The sequence below is a fragment of the Chiroxiphia lanceolata genome, chromosome 29 (assembly GCF_009829145.1).
Source record: "Chiroxiphia lanceolata isolate bChiLan1 chromosome 29, bChiLan1.pri, whole genome shotgun sequence".
Taxonomy (NCBI): domain Eukaryota; kingdom Metazoa; phylum Chordata; class Aves; order Passeriformes; family Pipridae; genus Chiroxiphia; species Chiroxiphia lanceolata.
In genome coordinates, this window is record NC_045665.1 from 1,816,094 (window position 1) to 1,831,353 (window position 15,260).

Consider the following 15,260-nt stretch of genomic DNA (forward strand, 5'->3'; position numbering starts at 1 on the left):
TCACCCCCACTGTCACCTGCCTCCCCCCTCCCTGCACAGCCCCGTCCCCCTCCCTGACCCGTCTCTGGGGCTGACCCTCTGCCAGCCCTGCCCGCAGCCCCAGCCCAGAGCAGCCTGGGGTTGAGCTGGGGCGAGGGGCAGGTGGACAGGGCGAGGAGGGGACGGCAGAGCTGTCCCCGTCCCCCCCCTCCCACAAAACAAACACCTGGCCCGTCCCCGGCAGTGGCAGGGCCGGGACTGCCCACCCTGTGCTCTGCTCCCTGCCCCCCAGGCCCCCGAGCTCTCGGGGGGCACAGCCGGGGGCGTGCGGGGAGCGCGGGCACGGCTCAGTCCAGCTTGGGGAAGCCCCCGATGGTCACTTTCCGCTCCTGCTTGTTGGCCACCAGCTCCTGGAGGTGCAGGGCCCCGCCCCCGATGAAGCAGAAGGCGGGGCAGACGGGCCCCGAGCAGTCCACGCCGCACTCCCAGAGCTCGCGGAAGGACACGGCGTCGTAGAAGCTCACCTTGCCCTGCTCGTAGTCCAGGCAGATGCCGATGCGGGGGGGCAGGGGCACGGTGCAGCCGTTGGGGTCGCGGGAGGTGAGCGCCGAGCCGTGCGACAGCAGGATCTTGCCCATGCCGATGGTGAGGAAGGCGTAGGGTGGCGGCGCCTCCACCGTCGTGTCCTCGGCCCCGCTGTCGTGGCCACTGTCGGGGTCGTACCTGCAGCAGGAGGACAGGTGAGTCCTGACACCGACACACATGGAGTATGCTGGAGCTCCCCCCCAACACCCCGGTGCCTGCCGTGGAGGCAGGAACAGGCAGAGGACTCCCCTCTGCTCACCACCCCGCTCACCTGGGGCTCACCACGTCCTGCGGCACCTGGAACCACTCCTGCAGCTTGCTCTCCAGCCCCACGCCCACCTTCACCAGGTAGGAGCTGGGGTCCACGCAGCAGGCCCAGTAGCTCTTGCCCTGGGTGATGGCCACATCGCCGATGACCAGGTCGATGGAGAGGTGGCAGCTGGTCATCAGGCGCTCGGCGGCGAAGAGCATGGGGATGCCGGGGACGCTGCGCACCGCGCGCTGGTCCTTGCTGATGGCCAGCCGGTCCCGGTTGAAGCCCCAGCGGTTGTCCAGGAAGAAGTTGAGGACTGCGGGGAGGAGAGGAGGAGGAGGGTGAGCGGGGTGACACACCGGGGCACTCTGCAGGTGCTCCGAACCCCCCGGCCCCCCTCACCCGGGGCGGGCGGCGTGTGCAGGTAGATGTCCTCGCTGTACTCCCCGAAGCCCGCCTTGTTGTAGCCCTTCACCCGCAGCACGTAGACGCTGTCGGTGTCCAGGTACTCGATGAGGGCGCAGGTGCCGCGCACCTCCTCCCGCCGCTGCCACAGCTTCAGCCCCTTGGCCTTGGCGTCGGTCTTGCGGAACTCCACCGTGTAGTGCCAGGCGGGCGGCGAGTGCTGCGGCAGCCGCCAGCACAGGAAGATCTGGTCGTAGGTGTAGGTGCGCTGCGTGTCGATGACGGGGGCCTCGGGTGCTGCGGGGAGAGGCACCGGCGGGCATCAGGCAGCATCCCCCCCCCCGCAGGCGGGGAGGCGGCCGGACGCAGGGACGGGGGCATTCCGGACGGACGGACGGACGCACAACCAGCGGAGTCTAAGGGGGGTCTGACTGCGGAGACCGTGTGTCGGCACCGGAGGAGAGCGAGAGTCGGGGAGACAGAGGAGCTGCTGCTGTGGGGCTCCAGGGACCAGACAGGCCGAGTGCAAGTCGGGAGGGAGGAGAGAGAGAGAGAGAGAGAGAGAGAGAGAGAGAGAGAGAGAGAGAGAGAGAGAGAGAGAGAGAGGATGGAGGCAGCAGGAGAGGAGGAGGAGGAGGAGATGGGGATGGCGAGTGGTAGGGGATGGGAATGGAGGGGGAAGAAAATGGGATGAGGAGGGAGGTGGAAACTGGGTAAAGAGAGGGACAGAAATGGGGTGAGGAAGAGTACAGAAATGGGGTGAGAGTCAGATGGAAATAGGGATAGAGGAGGAATAGAAATGGGGGGAGGATGGGGTAGAAATGGGGCAAGGATGGGGTGGAAATGGGTGCAGACAGGAACAGAAATGGGGTGAGAGGGAGACAAATGGGGCAAGAAGGGGGGTGGGAATGGAGCAAGGAGAGGGATGAAAATGGAGAAAGGAAGGGGACAGGAATGGAGTGGGGGGAAAGGAAATGGGGTGAGGATGGGGCAGAAATGGGGCAAGGATGGGGTGGAAATGGCACAAGAGGGGAACAGAAATAGGGTGAGGAAGGGGATGGAAATGGGGGAAGAGGAGAATGGGAACAGAAATGGGAAGAAGGGGGATGGAAATTGAGCGAGGAATGGAAACAGGGCAAGGAAGGAGATAGTAATGGGGTGAGGATGGGGCAGAAATGGGGTGAGGTGGAGGGGAATAGGGCAAGGATGGGGTGGAAATGGGGCACGTGACAGTGGAAATGAGGTGAGGAGGAGATGGAAATGGGGCAAAAGGGAAATGGAAATGAGGTGAGAAGGGGCAGAAAATTGGGTGGTGAATGGGACAGAAGTGAGGTGAGAGTGGGATAGAAATGGGGCAAGGGAAGAGATGGAAATAGGGCATGAGGGGTGGAAATGGGGCAAGAGGGGGATGGATATGGGGCAACAAGAGGGCAGAAATGGGGCAACGAGTGGGCAGAAATGGGGCAACGAGGGGGCAGAAATGGAGTAAGGAGGGGGATGGAAATGGGGCGAGAGGGGGATGGAAATGGGGCGAGGAGGGGGATGGAAATGGGGCGAGGAGGGGGTGGGAGGGCAGGAGGAGCGGCGGCAGATGGAGGAGGCAGAGCCACCGGCTGCCAGCGCCTGCGGGCAGGATGGGCATGGAGGATGGTGGCGGAGCAGGGCCAGGGTGGGAACGGGATGGAGGGATGGAGGGATGGGAAGAGAGAGCGGGGCGGCTCTAGGGCAGGGGTGTGACTTGCCTCAGTTACTTCGGTGACGCCTCGGCAGCGGCCGCAGCCTATAAACAAAGAGAGGTAGAAGCAGGTCTGAAACGTGTCGCCAGCGGGTCCGGCAGGGCCACGCGGCTCCTGCCCTGCGGGAAGCACCTGCCCGGCACCGGGGCAGCTCCGTACTCACCCACCGGCACTCCTGCTGCCCTCACCTGGCACCACGGCCCTGCCTGTCTGCTCTGGCACAGGGCAGGGCAGGGATCTTTTCTGGGGGCTGCTGGGGCGGGGGGGCCGTCCCTGACGGGGAGGGGGCACCGGCAGATCCGCGAGCGCCTGCCCGAGCGCGGCCCTGGGCGGCGGCCGAGGCTGAGCTGCGGCTCCGAGGCGGGCAGGGAACGCTCTGCCCGCGGGGGCTGCGCCTCCGCACGGGGCACAGCCGGTGCCCGGGTCCCGCTGCCTTTACCTCGGATGAAGGCCAGGTCGGTGAGCAGCTTCAGCTCCCTGCTGACGTCCAGCTGGAAGTGGCTGAAGGAGGCTGTGGCTGCAGGGCGGAAGCTCTGCAGCGAGTCGGTGGCCCTGAGGATCCTGCAGTGCCAGAGAGTGGGAATGCTGGGGGGGACACTGCGGGCACCAGAGTGTCCTGACCCCCCCGGCAGCCCCGTGCCCACAGCCTGGTACCTGTTGTGCAGCTGCTTGGCAGCCTGGACAAAGCAGGGGTGGTCAGTCTCCTTCAGCACCTCCTGGGCGTAGCCCACCATGCCCGAGTTCTCCAGCATGGCCTGGTGCTCCCGGATCTGGCCGTGCAGGCTGGCCAGACGCTCCTGCTGGCACTCCTCGATGGCCTGCAGCAGGGTGGCCCTCTTCTCCTCCAGCATGGCACAGAGCGCCTGGATCATCTGTGACACCTCCTCCTTGGCCTGCGAGCCGTTCACCTGCCAGGCACAGGCATGGCAGGGTCAGTGTGTGGCTGGGACTGGAGGGGACCGGGCTGGCAGTGCCACCCCTGCCTAGGGACAGCTCAGGGCCAGGCAGGCACCTTCCCCCCTCACCTCTGTGTGCTTCACCGTCTCCTCCAGCTCGGCAATCTGGGTCTGCACCGTGTCCTGGCTGCTCAGGATGTAGGCGAGGCTCTTCGTCAGCTTCTCCTGCAGGAAGGCGGTGAGGTGAGGTGAGGTGAGGTGAGGTGCCAGCAGCCCCCCACCCCCACCTTGTCCCCCCACCTGCACCAGGGCTCTGTGGTGCCCCCGATTCACAGCCAAAGCCCAGTCTGGCCCCAGCAGCCCTTACCCTGAGGGCCTGGTAGGCGCTGAGCACCGGGGTGATCTTGTGGCTGGTGTGGGTGCGGCGCACGCGGCAGAGCTGGCACACGAGCCGCTGGCAGGTCTTGCAGTAGTGAGTCACCTCCTCCTTGTGCTCTGGGCACATCAGCCCCTGGATGGGCACAGTGGGGCTCAGAGGGGCTCTGCAACCCCCTCCCCCACAGGATACCACCCCTGCACTTCCAAGTCATAGAATCACAGAGTCATGGAATGGTTTGGGTTGGAAGGGGACCTTGAACATCATCTCGTTCCAACCTTCCACTAGCCCAGGTTGCTCCAAGCCCCATCCAACCTGGCCTTGGACACTTCCAGGGATCGGGCAGCCACAGCTTCTCTGGGCAACCTGTGCCAGGGCCTCATCACCCTCACAGTAAAGAATTTTTTCCTAATATCTAATCTAAACCTACTCTTCTTCAGTTTGAACCCATTCCCCCATGTCCTGTCACTCCAGACTCTCCTAAATAGTTTTGCCCCATCTTTCCTGCAGCTTCCCTTCAGGTACTGGAAGGCTGCAATTAGGTCATCCCAAAGCCTTCCCTTCTCCAGGTTGAACAATCCCAATTCTCTCAGCCTTAATCCCAATTCCCTCAGCCTAAATCCCCCCTCGGGGGAAGGAGGACCCGCAGGGGAGGCCGTACCTTGGGGCGGAAGGTGAGGGTGGGGGGCGTGGGCTCGTGCTGGGCTTTCTGGGTGCCCCAGGGGTGGTAGAGCTTGAAGCACTCGTTGCAGAAGCTGGACTTGCACTCGGTGCAGCCCTTGGTGGCCTCCAGCTGCGGGGGCTTGCAGAACTGGCACATGATGGCCGCGCTGATGTTGATGGTCTGCCGGTACCGCTCCACCACCCGCTCCAGCGTCAGGTTGCGGAACAGGCTGCCCAGGCCCCTCTCCCCCAGGTCCACGTCCTGCTGGCAGGCTGGGCACGGGAAGCTGACGGTCTGGGGGTGCACGGCCCCCCGCTTGCGCCCCGGGTAGGTGCCAAAGCCTACGGGAGGGAGGAGAGGAGGGGGTGTCAGTGGGGGCCCTTCCAAGGGTAGCCCAGGGCGCCCTCCCTGTCCCCATCCCTTCTAGTTGTCTCCATCTCCAGGCCCTCCAGCCATCCCTGTCCTCAACCCCTTCACCCACCCACATCCCCTCCAGCCACCCCTGTCCCTCTGCCCTCAAGCTATGCTGTCCCTTCTCCAGCCATACTCCTCCTCTCCAGCCACCCCTATCCCCTCCAGCCATGTCCCTGTTCCCTCCAGCTGTCCTCATCCCCTCCAGCCACTCCTCTCTTCTCCAGCCATGCCTGTGCCCTCTGTTGTTCCTGTCTCTTCTGCCATCCCCTCTAGCTGTCTCCATCCCCAGCCCCTCCAACCATCCCTATCCCTATCCCCTCCAGCCACCTCAATCCCCTTCAGCCACCCCCAACTCCTCCAACCATCCCTGTCCCCATCCCCTCCAGCCACCTCAATCCCCTTCAGCCACCCCCAACCCCTCCAACCATCCCTGTCCCCATCCCCTCCAGCCACCTCAATCCCCTTCAGCCACCCCCAACCACTCCAGCCATGCCTGTCCCCATTCCCTCCCGCTGTCCCCATCCCCTCCGGCCATTCCCCTCTTCTCCAGCCATCTCTGTGCCCTCTGTTGTATCTCTGGTGCCTCATCTGCCCTCCTTTCCAGCTGTCCCCATCCCCTCCAGCCGTCCCTGTCCTCTCCAGCCATCCCCTTCCCTTCTGTTGTCCCTGTCCACTCTGCTGTCCCCTCCAGCTATACTGTCCCCTCTCCAGCTGTTCCCCTCCCCTCCAGCCACCCCATTCCCCTCTAGCCACCCCCATCCCCTCCAGCCATCCCTGTCCCATTCCCTCCAGCTACGCCTGTCCTATCCAGCCGTCCCCTTCCCCTCCGTTGTCCCTGTCCACTCTACTGTGCCCATCCCCCCCAGCCATCCTTGTCCCCTCCACCCATCCCTGTCCCCGTTCCCTCCCTCCATCCCCCTCCCCTCCAGCCATCCCGGTGCCCCGTGCCATCCCTGTCCCCTCTGCCGTGCCCTCCAGCCCCACCTGACTTGAGGAGGCGGTCGAGGCGGTCGGGTTTGGGGACGGCCCTGCGGCCCAGGCGGGGGCTGCGGGTGGAGGGGGTGGCGGCGGGCGAGGTGGGCTCGGAGGTGGGGTCGCAGCAGAGGTGGCCGTGCTGCAGCAGCACCTCGCTGGCACACACGTGGCACACGTTGTGGGTGCAGGGCAGCGCCAGCGGCTGCTTGTACATCTCCTTGCACACCGGGCACACCAGCTCCCGCTCCATGTTCTTCATGCTGGTCTGCGGGGAGAGAGGGGAGCGTCACCCGCTGCCCGTGGAACGGGGCTGGCACCAGGTGGGACCAGGGCTGGGATCAGTACCAGGGTCAGGATCAGGGCTGGGATCAGCACCAGGGCCAGGATCAGCATTAGAGCTGGGATCAACATCAGGCCAGGATCAGCACCTGGGCTAGGATCAGGGCTGGGATCAGCACCAGGGCCAGGATCAGCACTAGGGCCAGGATCAGCACCTGGGCTGGGATCAGCATCAGGGCCGGGATCGGCTTCAGGGCCAGGATCAGGATTGGGACTGGCACCGGGGCCTGGACCAGGACTGGGGCTAGGACCAGCACCAGGGGCAGGGTCAGAGCTGGGACCAGCACCATCAGGGTCAGGATAAGCATCAGGGCTGGGATCAAGGCCGGGACCAGTATCAGAGCCAGGATCAGCATCAGGACCAGGATTAACATCAAGGCCAGAATCAGGCCTGGGACCAGTATCAGGACTGGCACCGGGGCCAGCACTAGGATGTGGCCCAGGGCTGGGGTTGGTAACTGAGGCCACACCAGGACCAGGACTGGGGCTGGCACTGGCATCAGGACCAGGACCAACATCATGGCCAGGATCAGGCCTGGGACCAGCAGCATGGTCAGGATCAGGAGCAGCACTGGGACCAGCACTGGGATGGGGCTGGGGGCTGAGGCTGAGCACGGTCAGGATCGAGCTTGGGAACAGCACCAGAGCCAGGACCAGTATCAGGACCAGGGCTGGGGTGGGGATGAGGACTGGGTTCAGCATCACAGCCAGGATCAGGCCTGGGACCAGCAGCTTGGTTGGGATCAGGAACAGCACTGGGGCCAGAGCCAGGATGGGGCCCAGGGCTGGGATGGGATTGGGGTTGGGACTGGGCCCAGAGCAGGGCCAGGATTGGATCAGGATCAGGACTGGCACTGGGATGGGAATGGAGACCACCACTGGGATCAGCACCAGGATGGGGCCCAGGGCTGAGATGGGGATGGAGACTGGGGCTGGGATGGAGATGAGGACCAGCACTGGGACCAGTGCCAGGATGAGGGCTGGGATGGATGCTGGGATGGAGCCCGGGGCTGGGATGAGAATGGGCTGGGGCTGGGGGTTGGGATGGTGCTGGGGACCGGGATGGAGATGGGATCTGGGATGGGGATCAGGATGGGAATGGGATCCAGGATGCAGATGGGATCTGGGGTAGGGATGGGATCTGGGATGGGATCCGGGATTGGGCCCGCAGCAGAGCCCGGATTGGGCCCGGCACTGGGACCAGCGCCAGGACTGGGCTGGAAACCAGGATGGGGGCCGGGATGGGGTCGCCCTCCCCCCTCCCCGGTGCTCCGGGTGCTCCCGGCTCGGCCGTAGCTTGGTGCGGGCGGGCAGCCCGGATCCGACCCTCCCCGGGGGTTCGCTGCGGTGAACCGGGCTGTGGATCCGCCGCCCACCCACCCCTCAAGGGCATCGCCCCCCCACCCCGCGTTGCCACGGCGACCCGGTCCCGGGGGGACCCTGGTCCTCCCCCCGCCACCCCCCATCCTCCGCCGCCGCGGGCGCTCACGCTGATGCGGACGAGCGCGTCCATGATGGAGGTGAAGGTCTGCAGGTCCTCGCCCTCGGCCATGGCTCCGCTCCCCGCACCCGTGCCCGCGGCGGCGGCGGCAGCAGCGGCGGCCGCGATCGCCCCGGTGCGTTGCAGGGAGCGGCGGAGCCGGGGAGGGAGGGAGGCAGAGAGGGAGGGACGGACGGAGTGGAGGGAGGTGGGGGGGGACGGCGGTGGCGCGCATGCTCGGCCCGGCGGCACAGGGGGGCGGCGGCACCGGGAGGTGGCACCGGGGATGCTCCCGCCGCACCGACGGGCATCCCCCGCCGGCAGCGCGAGGAGGGCAGCGCGGCTCGCGGAGCGGCGCCTTGGGGTGGGTGGGGTGCGGGCGGGATGGTTTGGTACCGGGGGTAATACCGGGGACAGCACCGGGGGTGGCACCGGGGGGGCTCCCGCCGTGGGTCCCGGTCCCGGTGCCGGGGGTCCCGCAGTGCCGCTCCCTGCCGCCAGGGGGCGCCCCGGACGGCGGGGGAGCTGCAGTACCGGTAACGGCCACCGGGGGGGGGGCTCAGAGCGCCGCACTCGTCGCCGGGAGGGGAGGGGCGGGGCAGCCCGCGCATGCGCAAAGCCTCCTCTCCGGTGGTGCCGCCGTGTCCCTGCGCAGGGCGCATGCGCGCGGCACCGGCACCGGGACGGGACGGGGGGACAATGGGTGAGGGGGGGGAAAGACGGGATAATGGGATAGTGGGGGGAAAGGAGAGGGGGCGGTGCGGGTGGTGGAGCGGGAGTAATGGAGTGAGTGGGGAAACGGGGGTGATGGGGGCCGGGAGGTAGCGGGGCAATAGGGTAACGGGGGTGATGGGGGCTGGGGGTAACGGGGGCGGGGGGGCGCGAAGGGTGACGTGAGTAATGGGGGCAATGGGGCAGGTGGGTAACGGGGTTAACGGGGGCTGGGGGGAAATGGGGCAGTTGGGAATAGGGGGTAATGGGAGGGTGATGGGGGTTGGGGGGTAACTGGGCAGGGGGAAATAGGGGAAGGGGGGTAACGGGGGTGATGGGGAAAGGAGGGGTAGCAGGAAGCGCCGTGGGTAATGGGGGCTGGGGTAACGGGGGCAATGGGGGGTAATGGGGGCTGGAGGTAACGGGGGCAAGGGGGGGTAACGGGAGCTGGGGGGGTAACGGCGGTAGGCGGGGAATGGGGGCGAGGGGAAATGGGGTGGTGGGGAAATGGGGGATAACGGGGGTGGGGGGTAACTGGACGGGAGAATTGAGGGAACGGGATAATGGGGGTGAGTGGGATAACGAGGGTGGGAGGGGCATTGGGGTGTAGGGAGGGCAGCGTGTGGAACGGGGCAGGGTGGAATGGGGTTGGGGGGGAAATGGGGGATAACAGGGGCAAGCGGGGCAGAAAGAGTAATGTGGGGAATGAGGAAGGGGCAGTAACAGGGGTAGGGAGGCGGCATGTGGAACAGGACAGGGTGGAATGGGGGTGGAGAGGAAATGGGTAGGGAGAAATAGGGAATAATGGGGGTGATGGGGAAAGGAGGAGTAACGAGGAGCACCATGGATAACGGGGGCTGGGCATAACCAGGGAGCAGGGATAACCAGGGCAAAGGGGGTGAGAAAAGTCATGTGGGTAATGGGGAAAGGGGGGGTAACAGGGGTGGGAGGAGTAACGGGGAGTAGGGGGGATACCATATGGAACAGGGGCAGTGGGGGAATAGGGTTGGGGGAATAACTGGACAGGGGGAAGTAGGGGAAGGGAGGACAATGGAGGGGTAACGGGGGCAGGGGGCACAGGGCAGCCCTGTGGCTGCAGGGTGGGCTCAGCCCCGGGGGTCCAGCCGTGGTCCTGGTGCTGAGCCGGCCCCGGGCACAGCCGTAGGCACGGGCACGTCCCTGGCGCTGTCGTCGCTGCTGTCCCTGCTGCTGTTCGCCGGGATGCAGATGTACAGCCGGCAGCTCGCCTCCACCGAGTGGCTCACCATCCAGGGGGGGCTGCTGGGCTCAGCTCTCTTCGTCTGCTCCCTCACTGTATCCCTGGGGAGGGGCTCTGGGAATGGGGACCAGGAGTGGGGCTGGGGGACAGGGGCAGGGCTGGTGGGGAGGGGGGCCAGGGCACCGAATCAGGGCGCTGGGAGTGGGGCTGGGGGACAGGGACAGAGCTGATGGGGAGGGGGGCCAGGGCACCGAATCAGGGGGCTGGGGGACAGGGACAGAGCTGATGGGGGGGGGGGGCCGGGGCACTGAATCAGGGCGTTGGGAGCTGCACCAAGGGGGTGGGGACAGGGGACAGGAGTGAAGGGCCAGGAACAGGGCTGTGGGGGTCAGGGCAGGGAGGAAAGGAGACAGGAGCAGGCTCAGGAGCACAGCAGGTCTCTGTTCTGCCCCTTAACCCCCACACCCAGGCCTTCAACAACCTGGAGAACCTCATCTTCGGGAAGGGATTCCAGGCCAAGATATTCCCCGAGAGTAAGTGCTGTGGGGGAGTGGGAACACATCGGTGTCCAAAGGCCTGTGAGGGGGCTGGTTGTGCTCCAGTGGTGGGACTGGAGGGGCCCAGCCCTGCCCTGGAATCCTGGGAGCTCCCCCGAGCTTTTCCTGGGCTGTGGGGGGGTTTGTGGCACCTGGGGCAGTGCAGCAGCATCGTGTCTCTCCTGGTTCTCCACAGTCCTCACCTGCCTGTTGCTGGCCCTGTTCGCCTCTGGCCTGATCCACCGGGTCTGTGTGACCACCTGGTACGTCCAGAGCTGCTCCAGAGGGTGGGGAGCAGCTGGAGGGACCCTGAGGGGTCACGGAGGGCACTGGGAGGGGAGCAGGGCACTGGGAAGGGCTGCCAGGGACCCCCAGGGGACCGGTGAGAATGGCAGCACGGTGGGATGTGAGGGGAGGGTGTTTCAGAAGGGCAGGAGAGTGGGATCCAAGGGAAGTGTTTGGGAGGAGCAGAGTGGCCTACGAGGGGAATGTGCTTAGGAAGGGCAGCACAGTGGGATCCAAGGGGAAGGTGTTTCAGAAGGGGAGGAGAGTGGGATCCAATAGGAAGGTGTTGGTTGAGGAAGGGTAGGGGAGTGAGATCCAAGGGGAAGGTGTTTAGGAAGAAGCAGAGGAGTGGGATAAAGGGGAAGGTGTTTAGGAAGGAGGAGGGGAGTGGAATCCAAGGGAAAAGTGCTGGTTTAGGAAGGACAGGGGAGTGAGATCCAAGGGGAAAGTGTTTCAGAAGGGCAGGAGAGTGGGATGCAAGGGGAAAGTGCTGGTTTAGGAAGGGCAGGGGAGTGAGATTCAAGAGGAAACTGTTTAGGAAGGAGCAGAGGAGTGGGATCCAAGAGGAAAGTGTTTTTTGGAGGGCAAGAGAGTGAGATCCAAGAGGAAAGTGTTTAGGAAGGAGCAGGAGAGTGAGATCCAAGGGAAACGTGTTTTTTGAAGGGCAGGAGAGTGGAATCCAAGGAAAAAGCGTTGGTTTAGGAAGAGCAGCACAGTGGGATCCCAGGGAAAGTGTTTAGGAAGGGCAGCACAGTGGGATCCCAGGGAAGGTGTTTAGGAAGGGCAGAGGAGGGGGATCCCAGGGAAGGTGTTTAGGAAGGGCAGAGGAGGGGGATCCCAGGGAAGGTGTTTAAGAAGGGCAGCACAGTGGGATCCCAGGGAAGGCATTGGATGACCCTGTCGTGTTCTTGCCCCCGGCAGCTGAGCAGCCTCTTCCCTTCCTCCCTTGCAGCCTCATCTTCTCCATGGTTGGCCTCTACTACATCAACAAGATCTCCTCCACCCTCTACCAGTCTGCAGCGCCCGTCGCTGCCCCTGCCAAGGCCGTGGGCAAGGGCAGGAAGAGGAATTGACCTCCTGGTGCCCCTTCCCGGGGCAGCCCCCTCCCCGTGGCCACTCCGGGGCTCACCCCCCACCCAATAAAGCCATTTCTTTGTAGCTTCTTGTCACGGGTTTGGCTCCTCTGCCAGCTCCCAGCCCCGGGTCCTGTGCCCCACTGGAGCAGCCCTGGAGCCTGGGGCGGGTTCTGGGGGTGGGCAGGGGGGGAATCTGCCCAGACCTGCAGGGAAGGAGCATCCCAGTGGATGCTGGGGCTGGAGCAGGCAGGGGTCCGTCGGGGTGCCAGGGCTCAGGGCAGCAAACCCCTGCGCTGGCACAGCCAAGGCTTGGCAGGGCATCACAGGTCCATCCTCAGCACACCGCAGGGGTCACCGGGGCAGCCCTCAAAGTGAGGGGGGGGGGGGGATGGGAACGGCAGCCGTGGGACGGCCGGCAGGACCTGCTCCCACGCCGGGCCCCGTGGCCGGACGCGGAGGAAACCAGATGCTTCCTGTGGCCCCGGCCGCGGCCGACAAAGCCCGGCGCTTCCTGCGGCACCGGGAGCGGGGCCGGGGCGGGGGTCCCGCCGGGGGTCCCGGGAGTATCGTCCCCTTCCCCGCCCCACCGGCAGGGGGCGCCCCGGCACTACAGCTCCCGGCCCTGGAACTACAGCTCCCGGCGGCCCCCGCGCGCGCGGCGCCGCGACCGTGACGTCACCGCTGCGACGGGGCGGAGAGCGGCACCGGGAGCGGGATCGCGGCCCGGTCAGGTGGGGGCGGCACCGGCACCGGCACCGGGTCTTTTGGGAGGGCTCAGAGGGGCCCCGGCGGGGTTCGGGGTCGGGCTCCGGTCTGGAGGCTTCGGGTGGCTGTTGGGGGGAGACCGGGCCCGGTGCGGTCGGGGCGGGGGGAGACGTGGGTCAGTCCCTCTCTCCCCTCTCCTCCCCGTCTCCCCGGTCGCCTTCTCCCCATTCTCCCTCCCCGCTCTCCTTCCCCCCCCTTCTATTTTTCCGTTTTCTCCCCCACTACCTCCCCCTCTCTCCCAGATCCCTCTCCCCTTCTCCCCCTCTCCTGACTTCCCTTTCCTCATCTCTCCCGATTCCCCTCTTCCTTCTCGCCCCTCTCTCTGTCCTCCCCATCTCCCGGGTCACCTTCTCCCCATTTTCCCTCCCAGCCCCCTCCGGCTCCCCTTTCTCTCCTCTTCTCCTCTCTTCTCCCCCACTATCTCCCCCTCTCCCATTTCTTCTCTCCCGGGATGCCTTCTCCCCTCTTCCCATCTCCCTCTCTCCTGACTCCCCTTTCCCCATCTCTCCCCTCTCTCCCTGCTGCCCCCTCTCTCCTCCCCGTCTCCCGGGTCGCCTTCTCCCCATTTTCCCTCCTGCCTCTCCTTTCCCCCCCTTCTCTTCTCCCCCAGTACCTCCCCCTCTCTCCCAGTTCCCCTCTGCTCCTCTCCCCTCTTCCCCTCTCTCTCAGCTCCCCCCTCATCTCCCCCTCTTCCCCTCCCCCAGCTCCCCTCTCCCCCTCTCCTTTCCCCATCTCTCCCCTCTTGTCCCCCTCTCTCTCCTCCCTTTCTCCTGTGTTGCCTTCTCCCCATTCTCTCAACCTCCCCTTCCCTTCTCCCCTTTCCTCCCTTCTCCCTCTTTCCCCTCTCCCCTCTGTCCCTCTCCCCATCTTCTCCTCTTCTGACTCTGCTCTCTCCTGGCTCCCCTTCTCCCAGCTCCCCTCTCCCCCTCTCTCCCAGTTCCCCTCTGCTCCTCTCCCCTCTTCCCCATCTCTCAGCTCTCCCCTCATTTCCCTCTCTCCCATCTCCCCCTCTCCTGACTCCTCTTTCCCCATCTCTCCTCTCTTGTCCCCCTTTCTCTCCTCCCTGTCTCCTGGGTCACCTTCTCCCCATTCTCCCAACCTCCCCTTCCCTCTCCTCTCCCCGTTCCCCTCTCCCAGGCCGCCTTCTCCCCTCTCCCCCTCTCCTCACTCCCCTTTCCCCATCTCTCCTCTCTTGTCTCACAGCTCCCCTCTGCCCCTTCCCCTTTCCCTTCCCCATCTTCTGACTCCCCTTTCCCCATCTCTCCCCTTCTCCCAGCTCCCCTCTCCCCTGCTCTCTGAGCAGCCCCTCACCTCCCCTCTCCCCTCTCTCCCCAGGCCGCCATGACCAAGCTGGGGCAGTGGCTCTGCGGGCTGGCCCTGCTGGGCTCGGCCTGGGCCGCGCTGGCTCTGGCCCCACCGGGGCTGCAGCTGCCAGCACCACTGCGCCAGGCCCTGCTGCCCCTGCCCATCTACCTGCTGGTGGCCTTCGGCTGCTACTCGCTGGCCACCGTGGGCTACCGCCTGGCCACCTTCAACGACTGCGAGGAGGCGGCGGCCGAGCTGCAGGAGCACATCAGGGCGGCCCGGGCCGACCTGCGCCGGCGGGGGCTGCGCCTGTGACAGCAATAAAACCCAGGGACTGCGCCTGTGACAGCAATAAAACCCAGGGACGGCGGCTCCCGGCGCTGCTCCGTCATCCCGGGCCACGGGGGGCTCTGATGGGGGGCTCCAGTGGGGGCCAAAGGCACTGAGGGTCCTGGGTGCTGCAGGAAGCACCCCCAGGGGAATCACTCAGCTCTCCCCACTGCAGGGTGGGTGTCTGGGGAGGGTTTGGAGGGGTCTCCACGCAGGCTCAGTTTGCCCACTCCCCTGAGGGCCTTTCAGGAGCCCACCCCTGGCCTCTCCCTCCTCTGGAGAGCTCCCTGGAACTTGGCCCTGGAGGTGGATGCCGGGCCAGGCTTGGCTGCCCTTTAGATGTGGTTGGCCCCTGGCAGGTGGGAGCTGGAGGAGCCTCATCCTGGCCAGCCTCACCCCCCTGGCCGCATTCCCGGGAAGGAGGAGAGGGACTGGCTGGGGTGGAGGGGGCGGCACAGCCTTTAAATCGCGGCGTGGCCCCTCCCGGGGGCGTCACGGGGAGCTCCCCGATCCCGCCGGCTCCTCTGCCTATCCAGGGCTCCACAACGGAGAGGGGGGCTTTGCCTGGGGGTGCCCCACGCCCAGGGACCCCCAGCCCGGCGTGCCGGGACCTGCCTCCCTGACTCCTCCAGCCAGAGGATTTTGGGATTTTAACAAGCGACTACGCATCCTCTGCAGAGAGGAGCCGTCGGGAGCGGGAGGGAGGACCCGGGTTAATTAGCAGGAGTGGCTAATTAGCTGTTTCCTGGGCAGCGGTGGCGGCTGGGAGCAGCGTGGGAAGCTCCTGCCGTTCACCAGCACAGGGATGGTTAAGGGGGGGTGACTCCATCCCGGGTTCAGCCACCTAGGGGGCTTGGTGGAGCTGGGACCACAGGGTGAGGACAGCGGTCTCTGGGGGCTTCTGACAGCCCTTTGTGGGCTCATCAGGGCC

General features: G+C 65.7%; 3 protein-coding genes across 3 annotated transcripts; 2 read left to right on the forward strand and 1 right to left on the reverse strand.

The window, feature by feature from the left end:
* Positions 1–33: 33 nt before the first annotated feature.
* Positions 34–8,489, reverse strand: TRIM46 (tripartite motif containing 46). The gene is made up of 10 exons (XM_032713052.1): positions 8,112–8,489; positions 6,293–6,548; positions 4,892–5,235; positions 4,222–4,365; positions 3,984–4,079; positions 3,613–3,866; positions 3,398–3,519; positions 1,220–1,519; positions 836–1,133; positions 34–702 (listed from the first exon to the last, which is right to left on the reverse strand). The coding sequence occupies exons 1-10, from the start codon at positions 8,172–8,174 to the stop codon at positions 327–329; spliced, it is 2,253 nt and encodes a 750-aa protein (XP_032568943.1). The 5' UTR covers positions 8,175–8,489; the 3' UTR covers positions 34–326.
* A 187-nt stretch (positions 8,490–8,676) lies between these two features.
* On the forward strand, positions 8,677–12,011 carry KRTCAP2 (keratinocyte associated protein 2). The gene is made up of 5 exons (XM_032713055.1): positions 8,677–8,805; positions 9,973–10,127; positions 10,502–10,565; positions 10,765–10,831; positions 11,806–12,011. Exons 1-5 carry the CDS (start codon positions 8,712–8,714, stop codon positions 11,924–11,926), a joined length of 501 nt encoding a protein of 166 aa, XP_032568946.1. The 5' UTR covers positions 8,677–8,711; the 3' UTR covers positions 11,927–12,011.
* Positions 12,012–12,594: 583 nt separating this feature from the next.
* On the forward strand, positions 12,595–14,373 carry DPM3 (dolichyl-phosphate mannosyltransferase subunit 3, regulatory). Its single transcript, XM_032713097.1, has 2 exons — positions 12,595–12,660; positions 14,030–14,373. The coding sequence occupies exon 2, from the start codon at positions 14,036–14,038 to the stop codon at positions 14,312–14,314; it is 279 nt and encodes a 92-aa protein (XP_032568988.1). The 5' UTR covers positions 12,595–12,660; positions 14,030–14,035; the 3' UTR covers positions 14,315–14,373.
* Positions 14,374–15,260: the final 887 nt, after the last annotated feature.

Coding starts and splice junctions, on each gene's coding strand:
- TRIM46 (XM_032713052.1), bottom strand. CDS start 8,174: ATGGCCGAGGGCGAGGACCTGCAGACCTTCACCTCCATCATGGACGCG. Junction 5,236..6,292: donor CGACCGCCTCCTCAAGTCAG/GTGGGGCTGGAG, acceptor TCCCTCCCGTAG/GCTTTGGCACCTACCCGGGG. Junction 3,520..3,612: donor GCCAAGCAGCTGCACAACAG/GTACCAGGCTGT, acceptor CTGGCACTGCAG/GATCCTCAGGGCCACCGACT.
- KRTCAP2 (XM_032713055.1), top strand. CDS start 8,712: ATGCGCAAAGCCTCCTCTCCGGTGGTGCCGCCGTGTCCCTGCGCAGGG. Junction 8,806..9,972: donor ACGGGACGGGGGGACAATGG/GTGAGGGGGGGG, acceptor CCCCGGGCACAG/CCGTAGGCACGGGCACGTCC. Junction 10,566..10,764: donor GGCCAAGATATTCCCCGAGA/GTAAGTGCTGTG, acceptor GGTTCTCCACAG/TCCTCACCTGCCTGTTGCTG.
- DPM3 (XM_032713097.1), top strand. CDS start 14,036: ATGACCAAGCTGGGGCAGTGGCTCTGCGGGCTGGCCCTGCTGGGCTCG.